Raw genomic sequence first — 13,576 nt, forward strand, 5'->3', positions numbered from 1 at the left:
GGATGAAGCCAACCATCCTTTTTTCCTTTGCCTCGATTCGTTTGACGATGCACAATGCGGAATCACTTTGCATGCGTCGCGAAGGGAGTCAAACCGCAGAGAGAATCCGCAGTCTTTGTGACCAGAGCTTGCCAGAAGTGTCAGGATGCGACCAACAGACATGCGAGCGAGGGTTTTGTACTCTCTGGTATCCATTGCCATGGTATCACAATCTACCAGGCGTGAAACAAGATACACCTACATTTATTATGCTACAACTAATACTAGTAATAAACAACCTTGTTCACCTGCTGTATACGTCATGTAGTCAATGATTATGTACTAGTCATACATGATACAGCATTACAGGTAGATCTGCATCAGGGAGTCGTATAGACTCCCTGATCTACATGATATCAGACTGATTTTGTAGTTCGTGATGAGCTGCGTCGACGCGTCTCCGAATCTGATGCCGCAAACAAAACGTCAGTGATCAATCAGGCCCGGGAAACTCAAACGCCCAGTATGATAGCAAAAAAGCAGCCATGTTTCGAAAGAGGACATTTGAATGGTTCTGAAGTCAGAAAGAGTTGCCAAGTCAGGAGTCCAGCTACTTCGAGTCGTCCTTGTCGCTACTGCAGCGAAACACATCGTGGTAAATCACTTCCCTGCGACCTGCATGCAGTGTTGTCGCCCACTACTAGCACTAGCGCGAGGATTCGATGAAACTTGAGTGGGAAGGATGTTTCAGTCCGGGCCGGGTCGTTGAAGACCAGCAAGACGAAAAGGTAAGACATACCGGTTCATGTAGTACTAGTACCTACAGACAAGCACTGCAGTCTGCGGGAGGGCCAGTTGAAGAAACCTACTTCACGAGACTTATCCTCTTTATCTCTCCCGCCTAAAAGTGAAGCGGTGCTCCTAGCAAGAGTTCATAGCCCCATGACTCTTGCTCTTAGTCTTCTTACCTCTTGTGGCAGTACAATGACTTATGTAGATCCGTGGATGCTATTGCACCGCATGGCTCTATTCAGAGCTAGAGTAGCCTGGATCATGCAGTGCACTGTGAGTGCGCTGTAGTGTTGCATCGTTCAGTGTACAACACCCGGGTACATGCCACGGTACATTTCGGAATGTTGTGCCGGGATACGATTGCTGACGGACATGTTTGTTCACATTTCAGACCTCTGGCTTCATCCATGTGCACATCGGGATTGGGTGGCACAAACACACAACGGTGGGTACTGATTTTGCGATTATTTTCCCAGCTTGTGATTTCTGCTCCTTCTTTTTTTTCAAGATTTACATCACCTGATCATAACTCGACAGCTGAAAGTGTATTGATTCCACTTCCTGGCCCTGCTGGCACACGGTTGCTAGGACACTGTCGGGTCACTACTCTGCCTTGTCTCACTGAAGACAGTGCTGGGGTGCGTACGTGCAGGAAGCGCATCCTGCCCCAATGTCGTCTTTTCACAGTCCCAGTTCGCTGGCCGCCGGGTCATGGTCACTGCGTGGCAGCGGCGGTGGTGGTGGTGGCAGTCACAGCGCCAGTGGCATATCGCTGGGCAGGCTGGATCACTCGGAGGACGACATGCTGCAGCAGCAGCTTGGTGCCCAACTGGCACAGTACAGGGTATGGATATGTGTGCACAATGAGCATTGAAAGAAAGTGCTGTGTGCCTTCCTGCAATAACATGCATATACCCTACTAGTACATTGTCTGTCTTTCTCCTTTGTTGTCTCGATCATTATTTTCTTTTGTCTTCTTCTTCTCCTCTCTTTGTTATGGTCTATCAGTAGGAGGTGCATTCTGTAAAAAAAAAGAAAGAAAGAAAGAAAAAGAATACAATCGATGCAGACATGGCCAGACAACAACGAGTTCATGGAATTTTTAAGGATTTTTATGTTATTCAAAATCGATTTTCGTGTTCCGCTCATCAGTGAATAGTATCGGAACTGAGGGTACTGTGTACAAAAATAGAACATTTTATAACAGCATAATTAATTAAAAGTGTGAACAACACAGGAAGTGGTACAGCATTACATAATAGGTGTCAAACATAGTGCTAACGTATATAACTGAGTGCAGCCACAAAGCAAGAGGTGATACAGTGCAACATGACACAACATTAACATGTGATAACCAGCTACGAGAACAACTTTAGCGCGACTACATGCTTCTTTTGTTTACAAAGAACAGGATTATGCACACGAATACATACAGCTTCCAGAACCTTCAACTGCTTTGTGGCTGCACTCAGTTATATACGTTAGCACTATGTTTGACACCTATTATGTAATGCTGTACCACTTCCTGTGTTGTTCACACTTTTAATTAATTATGCTGTTATAAAATGTTCTATTTTTGTACACAGTACCCTCAGTTCCGATACTATTCACTGATGAGCGGAACACGAAAATCGATTTTGAATAACATAAAAATCCTTAAAAATTCCATGAACTCGTTGTTGTCTGGCCATGTCTGCATCGATTATACTCCTAATTGCACTAATAAAATTGCTTTCTCCACGCCGACTCTTTAAAAAGAATACAGGTCACAATAAGGTACATGCAAAGTGTGATGACAATGAACGGATGAAGTCCAAAATTGTGTTGGTTTTTGCGTTCTCAGAAAGAAATGGCGTCGCTGCAAGAGCGTGCTAGCGGCATCGTCCATGAGAATGCCAGCCTGCGGGAGGAGGTCGCAAACTACCGGTCCATCTCGGCCACGACAAGATCTGACAGCACACGCTTCACCGGCGGTGTGTTTGGCAGTGGTGCTGCATCAAGCAAGACCGCTCTCAGGTCAAGCCGTAGACCAGGAACTGAAGTCAAGGCGAAAACCTCTCCTCGGGAGGTATTTCCGGATGCCAGTGCTCATGCTATACCCACTGATCACAGGCTTGCGCAGCTGGCTTCACCAACTACATCACCGACACTGCAGAGGGCAAGAAGGTTTGAAGGTGCTGCTGTGAGTACAGCCCAGGAACAGAGGTCCCCAGCTAGCAGACGTGCACAGCCAGCAGCAAGGCCTAATATCAACGAAGATGAAGACGGTTCCTTGGAGTGCACGGAGCTGCAGTCATCACTGGCCGCAACTCCATCACCAGGGCAACGTCAAGTACGTTGGTATACGTGCACTGTCATTGCCACAATCCTTTTTCTCCTTTTATACTCACAATGAGACTGCAAATGTTTAGGCACATATCAACACAATACTACTGTCGTGGACATGGAAATCCAGTCGAATGACCGGGGCCGGCGCCCTCAGCGCGTACAGAACGTTGCACGCAGCACACATGTTGATCCGATGCGACAAGCACGCTTCAGCGCATAACTGCAGGTGTGTACCGCTTACCGACGGCTGAATGGTCAGCGCCCTGGGGCCGCTAGACGTGCGATCGGATTTCCACGTCCATGCCAGTAGTAGTTGATAGTGAGTATCTGCTATTGTACCTGTATGGGTAGGGAACAACTCAGAAGTTCACCTGTCAGCATTGTGTTAAAAGACATGAGTAGCCGAACCAACTAGCGTATGCACTATATTCCCACCCATACCAAGGTTTCACCCACCTAAACCTAAACTGTGTACGTCTGGGTGCCTAAGCGCCATCATGAATATCTACCCGTGGAATGTGTACTTATGTATGCTGGAGAAAATGCTGGTAGCTGAGACAAGACGATTTGAATACCGCAGATCTTTGGATTCATATTGTTGCCCCTTGTTGGCTGGGCTTTGCTCAATGCACAGGGCGGTGGACAGAGAATGGCCTACTTAGAATTGGAACTGGTGAGTATGCTGGGAAGTACACAGGCCACATACACACATGCACAGGCCACATACACACATGCACAGGCACACAGACACACACACACACACACACGCACCGCTACCTGCAAGGTCATCATTCCTTTTTTAAAGTGTTGTTGGTTCTCAGTTTGAGCCACATGCAGACATACTACTGTGTACATGATGTAATTGTGCTGCGTAAGCTGGATGAATGTGACCTCAGGGCCAATGAATATACAGGGGTGTCGGACACGGTACGGTGACTACAGTATTGACCGTACTACTCTTTGCCCCAGGAACCCTGTACATCAATAACATATACTGATCTGGGATCTAAATTTCCAAAGATGCCGCCGGCTCAGCAACCCCTTCCCACGAGTAACGTATACTTCAGATGGCTGACCGTACCACACTATAATGCCTTCCGACGCCCCTGATACCACTAGTGTGTTCTCAGTCGCACGCTCGTGTTATGCCGCTCTGTGCATGTATCCAGGCACGTTGTCGCAAGGAAAAGGAGCGTTTGGAACAGAACCTAGACGACACAAAGTAAGGTGGCGTTGCACAAAGTAAGACTATATGACAAACAGTAAGATGGTGTGGACTGTATCCATATCTTTTCCACCGAGCACTTCTTCACATATTTTGATTGTTCTTGCCAGATCAGTCGTATACACACTGGGTATGTCCGAACTTGGTCGAGACTGTGACTGCTGTCGAACTGTACATGGCGTGGTTGTACACAATCATGAGTTGAATGGCTGCCACAGTTCACTAGAAAGCAGACAACACAAATGTGTCACATGTGTTTAAGTGCTAGAGGGGAACAAATCCAGACATGGTTTAGGTTCGGTGCCAGGATTCAGCTACTATGCACTTACTGCCATGCATTTGGTTTGTTTGCGATTCTCGTCATGCTGACAGCTACCAACTGACATGTCGCTTGAAGGACGTTCTACAGCTGGAGACAAGGCTGAGGTCAGATATACCAGGCGCCTAGCCCGCATGGGGCACGTGTGCACCCCGTAAAAATTTCGACCTAGGTTCAGCATGCACATAATGACCATGAAAGACATGCACCTGCCATTCCACACATATGAGGCCTTGCACACCCCCCCCCCCCCCCTCCCTTAAACTGGCCACCAACCGCGCCCCTGTGTATTACGGTCCCTACTCTCGTGCTCATCAGAGTACACTTTGACACCGACTAGGCGTGTGCTGTGGGAGTGGCGACATGAAGTTAGGCATTGTTTGTAAGAGTTTCAACACCCACATACAAGTAGGAGTTTTCTACGCTCCGAGATCGAAGTGAACTAGTGACTTGCTCTTAATTAAATTAAAAGGAACTCACACGTGCAGTTTAGGGTCAAGGTGTCTTCTTTGTTTGTTGTTGCGTTTCTCAGTGTCCAAGATGAGAATAACAAGAAGCGCGAGGCCGAGATCAAAGTGAGTCACGCACGCTGTCCGGCAACTGCTGGGTGGGATATTGGATTGTGGGAGATAGACATATTTTCCGTTGATTTAGTGCCCCACTGCACAAATCCATTGCAGTTCCTTCTAATAAGACACATGGCCAGCATAGCCTGTGTTTGTGCACATTTCTCTGGATTGCTGGTTATTGTAATGACATGAGTTTACTAGGATTAGAACTTCTCCAAGACGGTTATTAAAATCTGAGTGTTTGGCGTTTGGTTCTGGTTTGTCAGAAGTTTGAATTCCCTTGACCAACATGATGTGTCTATGGTAACATCGAGGGGCGTGGACTGATTATTAGAGTGGGGTTTGATTTGTTATTGCTGGGCCTGTTCTCTCTCTTGTTGCAAAACAGGCAGATATTCCAGAGCTGTGCGTGTCCTGCGGCCATCGTAAGGCCTTGCTTCCTCAGCCACTCAGCGCAGAAGACAAGACAACGATTCATGGGCTTGAGAGGTACATGTCCTAGCATCGGGCAGAACTGTACGGGTTTGCATTGTTGCATCGAGGAGCAGCTCATATGGATTGTTTGATGGTGGGTGGTGGATTACAGCCGCCATGTGCTTAGTGTACGTCCCTGCTGTTTGTGTTCGGTGCAGGGAGAGGGATGAGGCTCTTGCCTGGCTGAGTAGCTTGAGAGAGCGTCTTGCCGAGCGCAGGGAGAAAGAGCTTAGCACAGATCAGCATATTCAGAGTCTCACCGGCCACGTCAAGGTCTTTACAGAGGAAAACCAGCAGGTATTTAGAAAAACGACCCTGTCAGCTTTTCTATTATTTTGTGTATTGCATTCGCATATTGTGATGTAGTGAGGTGCTGCTATTTCCTTCTCACTTGCCCTGTGACAGTTACTCGTACATCTGTGCATCTACATGTTACCTGCACCCGAGGCGAAACTACCAACAGTCACACGCTCCCTTAAACCTAGCTTGTACCTAGAATTTGCCTACATTAATTGATGTAATTGTTCCACAAGTTAGCATTGGAACGAGATTGCAGGGCCGTAGCAGGCGGTCCGGCAGGTCCGGCAGCTGCCGGACCAATATTCGGCCAAAAAAAAAGCAAGAGCTCACACATGTAAGCAGCTCGGGATGTCCACCCATGGCATGATGTGTGCAATAAGTAGAGCCGTAGTGAGGTATAATATAAGTAGAGGTAGTACATGGTGATAGCAAGAGTATATACTTTGAAGTTTGAACTCTAGTAGTATACTCAAGTACATGTCATGTACATGTTGTTGCGAATACCATGTACATAGATCCATGTGGGTGTTGTCCTGTACTTTATGACCTCCTGCCATTCCTCCATTGCAATGTCTTTTCTCCTCCTCTGATCCAAGGGACCAAAGGTCCATTTTTGGTTCGTTTATCACATGCGTTAAGATACTGTTGCTATGCCTTCATAGGCTTCAACAAGTTCTGTTTGGACGGACACAACATGCTGATGCCCTTTTTCCTGACTCATGCAGCACATGCTTCTTCCTTTTCTCGCCCACGGTCACTCTGCATGGTCACGATGACATGCATGTACATACACGTAGAATCATGTACAGTCATGTTGTACCTGTACATGTACCGGCATATGTCACGGTAGCACTACTAGGAGTGTGGGCTTGGGGGGGGGGGGGGGGGGGCATCGAGGTCGGATCTTGCCGGACCAACCAAAATGGGGCTGCTACGGGCCTGGATTGAAATATGGTGTTACTCCGAATTTCTTGGTCATCTACCAATCCTCAGAAAACAATGATGATACCAGTGGAAAGTGCCTAGGTTATAGGAGGGTTATATTATTATAGCTTACCCTACTCTATGAGCCAGTACTGTGTACCGTACTTCAAAGTATAATTAATTACTGTGTTTTGTCCCCTGCGTATAGTTGAAGCGGGAGGTCTCCCAATTGAGGACTCTTCTGCGCAATGCCGAAACAAACAGTGCTGCACAGCTGGAGAAGCTGAACAATGAGCATAGCTCGCTGGCAAAGAGTCTCCAAGCTGACTGGGAAGCCGAGAGAGGTCAATTGGCGGGAGAGGTGAGCTGACACATGATTTGTAACTACATGTACAATGTACATGACTCGCCAAGTCTCATCATGTTCAATGTACATGACTCGCCAAGTCTCATGTTGGACATGCCTTGTCACGTGAATGGATACCGTAAACCCGGAAACATTTGCGCCCGTTTTAGTTCGTGATTTGCGAGCACAGATACATGTCGTACCTTGAGATGTTTGCGATTGGAGTTACTCTGTTTCTTTACTACAGTTCTGCGTTTCGTGCCCGCTTACTTTTGCGATTTCACACCCATCGTACAAACCGCGAAGGATTCCGGATCGCAAAGGTTTCCCAGTTAACTGTACAGCTAGGGGTGAAACGAGTATCTATTTTGACCAACCGATCACTCATTCATAATGTTCGATCGAGTATCCGATTATTTCGAGTATTTTATCAAAATTCGAAAGCGCTAGATTTGTGAGTTCTCGACCAATTCGGAAGAAATTATCTGTGAACATAGAACAAAAGTCGCCAGCGTCTTGTACAGAGTGTAGAGTAACGATTTTCACCAGTACTTTCATTATCTCATAACAAACTAACGTTACTTGCCGTGGTGATCGCATCGTCGAAGTCATTAAATACTGACTCAAAGGCATGCAACACGCATGCATACCAGTCGATGAGCGGTACAACAGAAGTTTTTGAAAAATGAAATGCCCATTCTAAAAAAAAAAAAAAAAAAACAAAAAACAAAAAAACGATCGAGTGCAAAATTTCGAATACTCGCTCGTTTGAAATTTTCGAACGAATACTCGAATATTCGAACTAATCGTTTCACCCCTATGTACAGCTTACCGTATTATCTCTAATATAAGCACGGTCCTTTATTTTTTCAATCTACCTCCGCCGCGTGCTATTATTGGAGACGTTCCTTTATTGGAGACTGTTCCATTATTATTTCAACCTCATTTCAGAGGCATGTTGCCATGCCAAATTCATGCCAAACACACACATTTCAGGGTTTTTTCGCCGGTACAGATAATGAATTTACACAGTGTGCTTATAATGGAGACTGAGCACTTTATTTTTTGAATGCCGCCCCAAGGTGTTCTATTATTGGAGACGTGCTATTATTGGAGACTGTGCTTATATTAGAGATAATACGGTATGTGCCAAAATGTCCGCATTGCTGCTTGTTCCGGGCCTTTGGGGGACCATGCTGGGATGTGTATGCCGAAGTAAAAGAGAAGTATTCGAAAGTAGATCAGAAACCGAAGGCAAAGGACGTACATATATTATGTGAGAACAGAGTGTAGTAGCTGTAGCAGTACCTACTGAACTACTTCCAAGAATGAATAACTGATACCGGTATGTCTCTGACGTCATATTCCCGTATCATGATATGTATGGAACGCGCATGCGTTGAAGGAGGGGAGAGAGTATGATGGACGAGGATGATGGACGTCTTTCCGGATAAAAGATATTGGAACTGATAACTACTGTATGCTCTGTAACTTCGAGTGTATTGTTAGTCTGGCAGCCAGCAGGGCGAAGACTTAACAATAACAGAAGAGGACACTGGCAGTTATGCATCACTAGTTTCTGTAGTAGTTGGTCACTGATTGTCCGGAAAGAGGTGTGCAGATACTATACAGGGACGTCGGAACCGGTGCGGCAGGTCTGGCCAAAGCTGCACCAATAGTTTCATCTTGTGACTTTTGAAGCAATGTAATATGGGCTATTTGGGCCCAATTTCCCTAAAATCCCCTGCTATCTAGTGTAATGGGAGAGCTTTAGATGCTGGCCATACATCGTGGTTTCCACTGGGTTAAGTCTGCCTACTAGAAGAAGATTATCTATGAGGGTTATAAGGGGAGAGTGCGAAGTCCTATAGCAGGCGATCTTGAGACTCACGTCCATACAGTACTTGATTTGGTAATCACTGCGCATATCTGCACACACGTGTGTCATGCTTGTGGTGTGTGTGTGTGTGTGTGTGTGTATGTGTGTGTGTATGTGTACGTGTGTCTGTTTGTCTGTTGGTCTGTCTGTGTCTGTCGGTGTCTGTCGGTGCTGTGTGTGTGTGTTTGTGTTTGTATATGTATGTTTTTGTATCTGTGTGTGTACGTGTCTATGCGTGTGTATGTGTCTGCTTTTTGCATACTATGTATGAATGAACAAATTCCGACACAGGCACAACAGAGTAGACATACAATCATGAGATCAAAGGAGGACATGATCAGCTTGCGCAGAGAAAAGGTAAGCATTCAACACGTCGCAACCGTGATTTGAATCATGTGATACACTGAGTCTGCAGGCTTGTCTCCAATCTTACCTGTACAGTCATACTGAAGTACATGACTTGTATTGTCTTGGTGCACAGTCCTCAAATTTGTACGACAGTAACTGCTGGTGGCAAAGCGACATCTTCAGCTGCATGGAGGTCAATGCGTTTTTTTTGTGATGTCCAGGACCGTCTCGAATCTGAGCTAAACTCTCTACAACAGCATCATGCTATGGACACGCAGCACTGGGAAAAGGTTTGTTCAACAGTCATTATGGTGAAAAAGGAGAAGGACAAAATGTCCGAGTTGAATTCAACAGTCATTCACGATGTTTGGCTGTAGTGTCTTATAAGTTATAGCACCGCTAGCTAACTCAAATGTACTCTTGCTAGTATACTGTTACGTGTAATTTGTACACTATGATGCAGGTCTGGCATGCATTGACATCATTATTATTTCCTATCCAACCATCCAGCCCTGGAAGACCAGGCGTCAACAAACGTAACGCATGTAAACCAGAATCATCACCAATAGTGATACAGTGTGTTTCAAACAGGCTGCATTAGAAGGTGGAACCTGACATAAGGGACTAGCTTCGTATCAAAGGTGTCCTCATATCGGAGGCAAAAGCATGTGATTGTGCCCGCATATCGGAGGTTTAAGATGTGTACCTCCAGATGACCGCCCAAGAGATGTCCCCTTCTTCCACACGGCATCATTGGTATGTTCTAAACAATATCAATATTTCGATGGAGATCCAAGGATTAAATTTAAAAGAAAGGACCTTCTGACTACACAACACTGATCTTGCTTATAACTGTTAGTGTTGGACACAAACTACGGATAACATAATTTTGGTCCTTTTCTTTTAAATATCAAGATTGGTATGCATTTATGCTCCATGCTTTTCCACCTGCATGCTTGATTGTTTGTTGTACAGAGAGTTACTCAACTGGAAACAGACCAGAAGGAACAGGGTGCTGTGCACCGCAAGCAAATGTCAGAGCGCGACACCGTGAGCAAGCAATTGGTGGCTGGCAATGAGCGCCTGAGAAGGGTAAGAGTGGCTGAATGGTGCTAGGCAGGTGATGACAGCATTGAAGCCTCTTTGGTCACACAGCCTGCACTCGTGTACTCGCTCACAGCAACTAATGATAATCTAAAAGAACTGGGTTGTACCATTCTTGTTCTCATAAGGAGGAGTGTCCAGCATGAACTATTGCATCACCGTCAGTATTTAAAACAGCTTTATGTTCGGGGACTCTAAGTGTGTCCACTAAAGCAAACTCTCCCTGGCTTCTGAATTTGGTGGCTGCATTCAGGAGCTAGCTGAGCTAAAGATCCACACTGCCTCGTGCAATACAGAGTTGGAGTCGATGGAGGAAACTCTGCAAGAAAGCCAAAATCGCTGCACCCAGCTGGAGACAATGCACACGAAATGCAAACAGGAACTTCTTGGCGCGCAGCTGAAGCACAAGCATGATGCGCAGATGAGGGAAACAGAGTTTGCACACCAGCAAGCTGAATGGCAACGCCAACTCGACGATGCCAACCTGAAATATTCGTATGCCGTAAAACAGCACGGTAAGTAAGCTAGTTTGAGAAGACTGTGGGACGGAATGTGATCGATTGACTCGCTTGCAGGAAAAAAAATGCCGTCCTTCACAACCCAATGGAAGTCTAACAATAATATTGTCATTTAGGGTATGTTCTTAAATCCTCTCGGAAAAGTTGGAGACTCTCCGAAAACTTCGAGAGCTGTTCTTATATCCTCTCCGAATTTAGGAGGCTCTCCAAAGCTCTCCAAGCTCTCCAAGCTTCAGAGGTGGTTGAAACTTGGAGATTCCCGCGGTTTGGGATCAGCGCATGCGAACTAGGCTAAAAGCCACGTGTCGATGATGAGTGTACGCATTTCCCTTATCGCATATGCACAGCGCATACTATATTCGTGGCACTCAAGATCGCGGCCCCTTTGGTGCTTCATTTTGCTTGACATCTGCAAAATATATCCGAATTCTTCGAGACCCGTTCTTGACTGAGTATCCCAGTTTCTTCGACTTATCTTTTCTTCTTCTCCTAGAAGCTAGAGAATTTAAGAACGCACCCTTAGTTTCCATGCTTTCTACACTGCGAGCGGGTAGAGCTTCTCTGGCTCTTGCTGCACTGAAAATAGCATCCTCGGAAAGCACTCTGTTAGCTCCTTGTCTGGTGTATGCCAATGACTTTGTGGAATTAACTGCGGGGAAACCTTGCTATGCATATGTACTTGTTTTTGCGTCAGGGCTGTGAGGTGTTCATTGCGAACATATTATCCTTATTGGTGATGCTCTAGGTGCTGCGGAGCGAGATCTTCAACAGAAGCTTGAAGAGGAGAGGAGTATATGTCAGCACTGGAAAAACCAGTGCCGCGAAGTAACTGATGCCATGAGAGTAGACATAGACAAGTTCAGGTAAAAACTTCCAGTCATTTAGTGTTTTTTTATGGACAGGCTGCATATCGGTGATTGGCAACTGATCTACCGACGCTGTGATTCATGTGTAACACTGGAACTCCTTTACACATGGTCTCTGCCTTATGTGACTGTGCATTGCACTCCACACACACATGTGCACCTACACACACACATGCACATACACACACACACACATGCACATACACACACATGCATGCGCACACACCACACTTTTAAAAAGGTGAAAAGTGACCTGACCACAGCTGGACAAGCATAACCAGCTGCTATGTCTCCGAAGATGAGAAATGTTCTCCCTTTGCCACCTTCAGGTCAAGGTCAGCTTCAAACAAAGCAGCGGCTGCGGCACTTGCTGACGAACGTGATGCAATGGCAAGGGATGCTGCTATGCTTGAAGCTGAGCTGAAGAAGCAGAGGAAGTTGTGCCGTAAACTGCAGGACTCTCTGACACAGACCGAGCAGGAAAGTGCTCACTGGAAAACGCAGGTGAGCAGAAACGTCGATGTAACCATGATGATATTGATGAGTTGCCAATCGACATATAATCCTCTTGTTCACGTTGTCATGGTCTATGCTGTTTTTACAGGTACAGGGCTTGCTTCAGAAACAGTGTGAGCTGATGCATGAACGGCGCAAGCTGAGCCGCCGCCTGGATAAGTACCTCTCGGCACAACCTGCTGGTCGAAATGCCTTGTCACCGTCGCCGTTACACATGTCAGTGGACGCTTCCCAGCATATGCTTGGCGAGGTAGCGAGTGACTATGCTACAGCAGACATTGGTTTGGCCGGTGGATATGCGAATGATGTCGATCATCGTATGCACACGCGGGATAGCTAACCTGGCTTTGCTCCGAATCAGCTCCCGGCAGCAAGTCTGATGAAGAACGGCTCTGTGACATACAGACTGGACACTAGGTCGTAATGACTGACCCACATATCATTTTCATCCACCCACTTCTGATAGTATATTTTTGCAGGACGATGATGCTACACCACTGGTTATTTGTTTTATGGTTGTTGATTGAGCCGGTTTATTTTTGTGCGCGGGCACTGCCTCGAATTAATGATGCAGCACTCAACCGTGACGCTACTTCTGTTTCAAATTTTTGTCTCAAAAACTAAAGAGTATATGTGATAATTTCAGCGACTCGTGCTGCATGCCTGGCTAACTGGCCTTGGCTATAGTGCAGATTGTTACTACATGTACTTGTACATTGCATTGTTGATCTGCTGACTATGTGGGTAATGGAATGCTAGTGAGATGGTGCTGCAGTTATGCCATCGGTTGTCAGACATTTGAGAATACTGTAAAATCTCTGGCGAGCGCTCGCCGTGGCGCACTTGTGTCAGGAATGTCTGTACACTCACGAGACGAGCACATGATTAGGAAAGGACACTGCATTATCTCAATATCTGCATGCACATATTGTTATTGTACTGCCATAATACAGTGCTGGCAACTGAAATCCGACCCCCTGAGCGGTGGGTTCACATTCTTTGCGATGTGAGCGCACCGCTTAGGGGGTCGGATTTCAGTTGCCAGCACAGTAGTATCGTATCAGCAAACAGCCAGGCAAGCACTAGCAG

At 46.2% G+C, this 13,576-nt stretch overlaps 1 protein-coding gene across 1 annotated transcript; it reads left to right on the top strand.

Moving 5' to 3' along the window:
• The first annotated feature begins 465 nt into the window (after window positions 1–465).
• Window positions 466–13,305, top strand: LOC135815567 (serologically defined colon cancer antigen 8 homolog). Its single transcript, XM_065328881.1, has 17 exons — window positions 466–767; window positions 1,280–1,615; window positions 2,615–3,103; window positions 3,734–3,772; window positions 4,269–4,321; window positions 4,697–4,750; window positions 5,176–5,218; window positions 5,601–5,701; window positions 5,845–5,983; window positions 7,119–7,271; window positions 9,427–9,492; window positions 9,705–9,773; window positions 10,459–10,575; window positions 10,841–11,102; window positions 11,851–11,968; window positions 12,301–12,475; window positions 12,576–13,305. The coding sequence occupies exons 2-17, from the start codon at window positions 1,442–1,444 to the stop codon at window positions 12,825–12,827; spliced, it is 2,304 nt and encodes a 767-aa protein (XP_065184953.1). The 5' UTR covers window positions 466–767; window positions 1,280–1,441; the 3' UTR covers window positions 12,828–13,305.
• Window positions 13,306–13,576: the final 271 nt, after the last annotated feature.

This window comes from Sycon ciliatum, chromosome 4, assembly GCF_964019385.1.
Source record: "Sycon ciliatum chromosome 4, ocSycCili1.1, whole genome shotgun sequence".
In the NCBI taxonomy this organism is placed as follows: domain Eukaryota; kingdom Metazoa; phylum Porifera; class Calcarea; order Leucosolenida; family Sycettidae; genus Sycon; species Sycon ciliatum.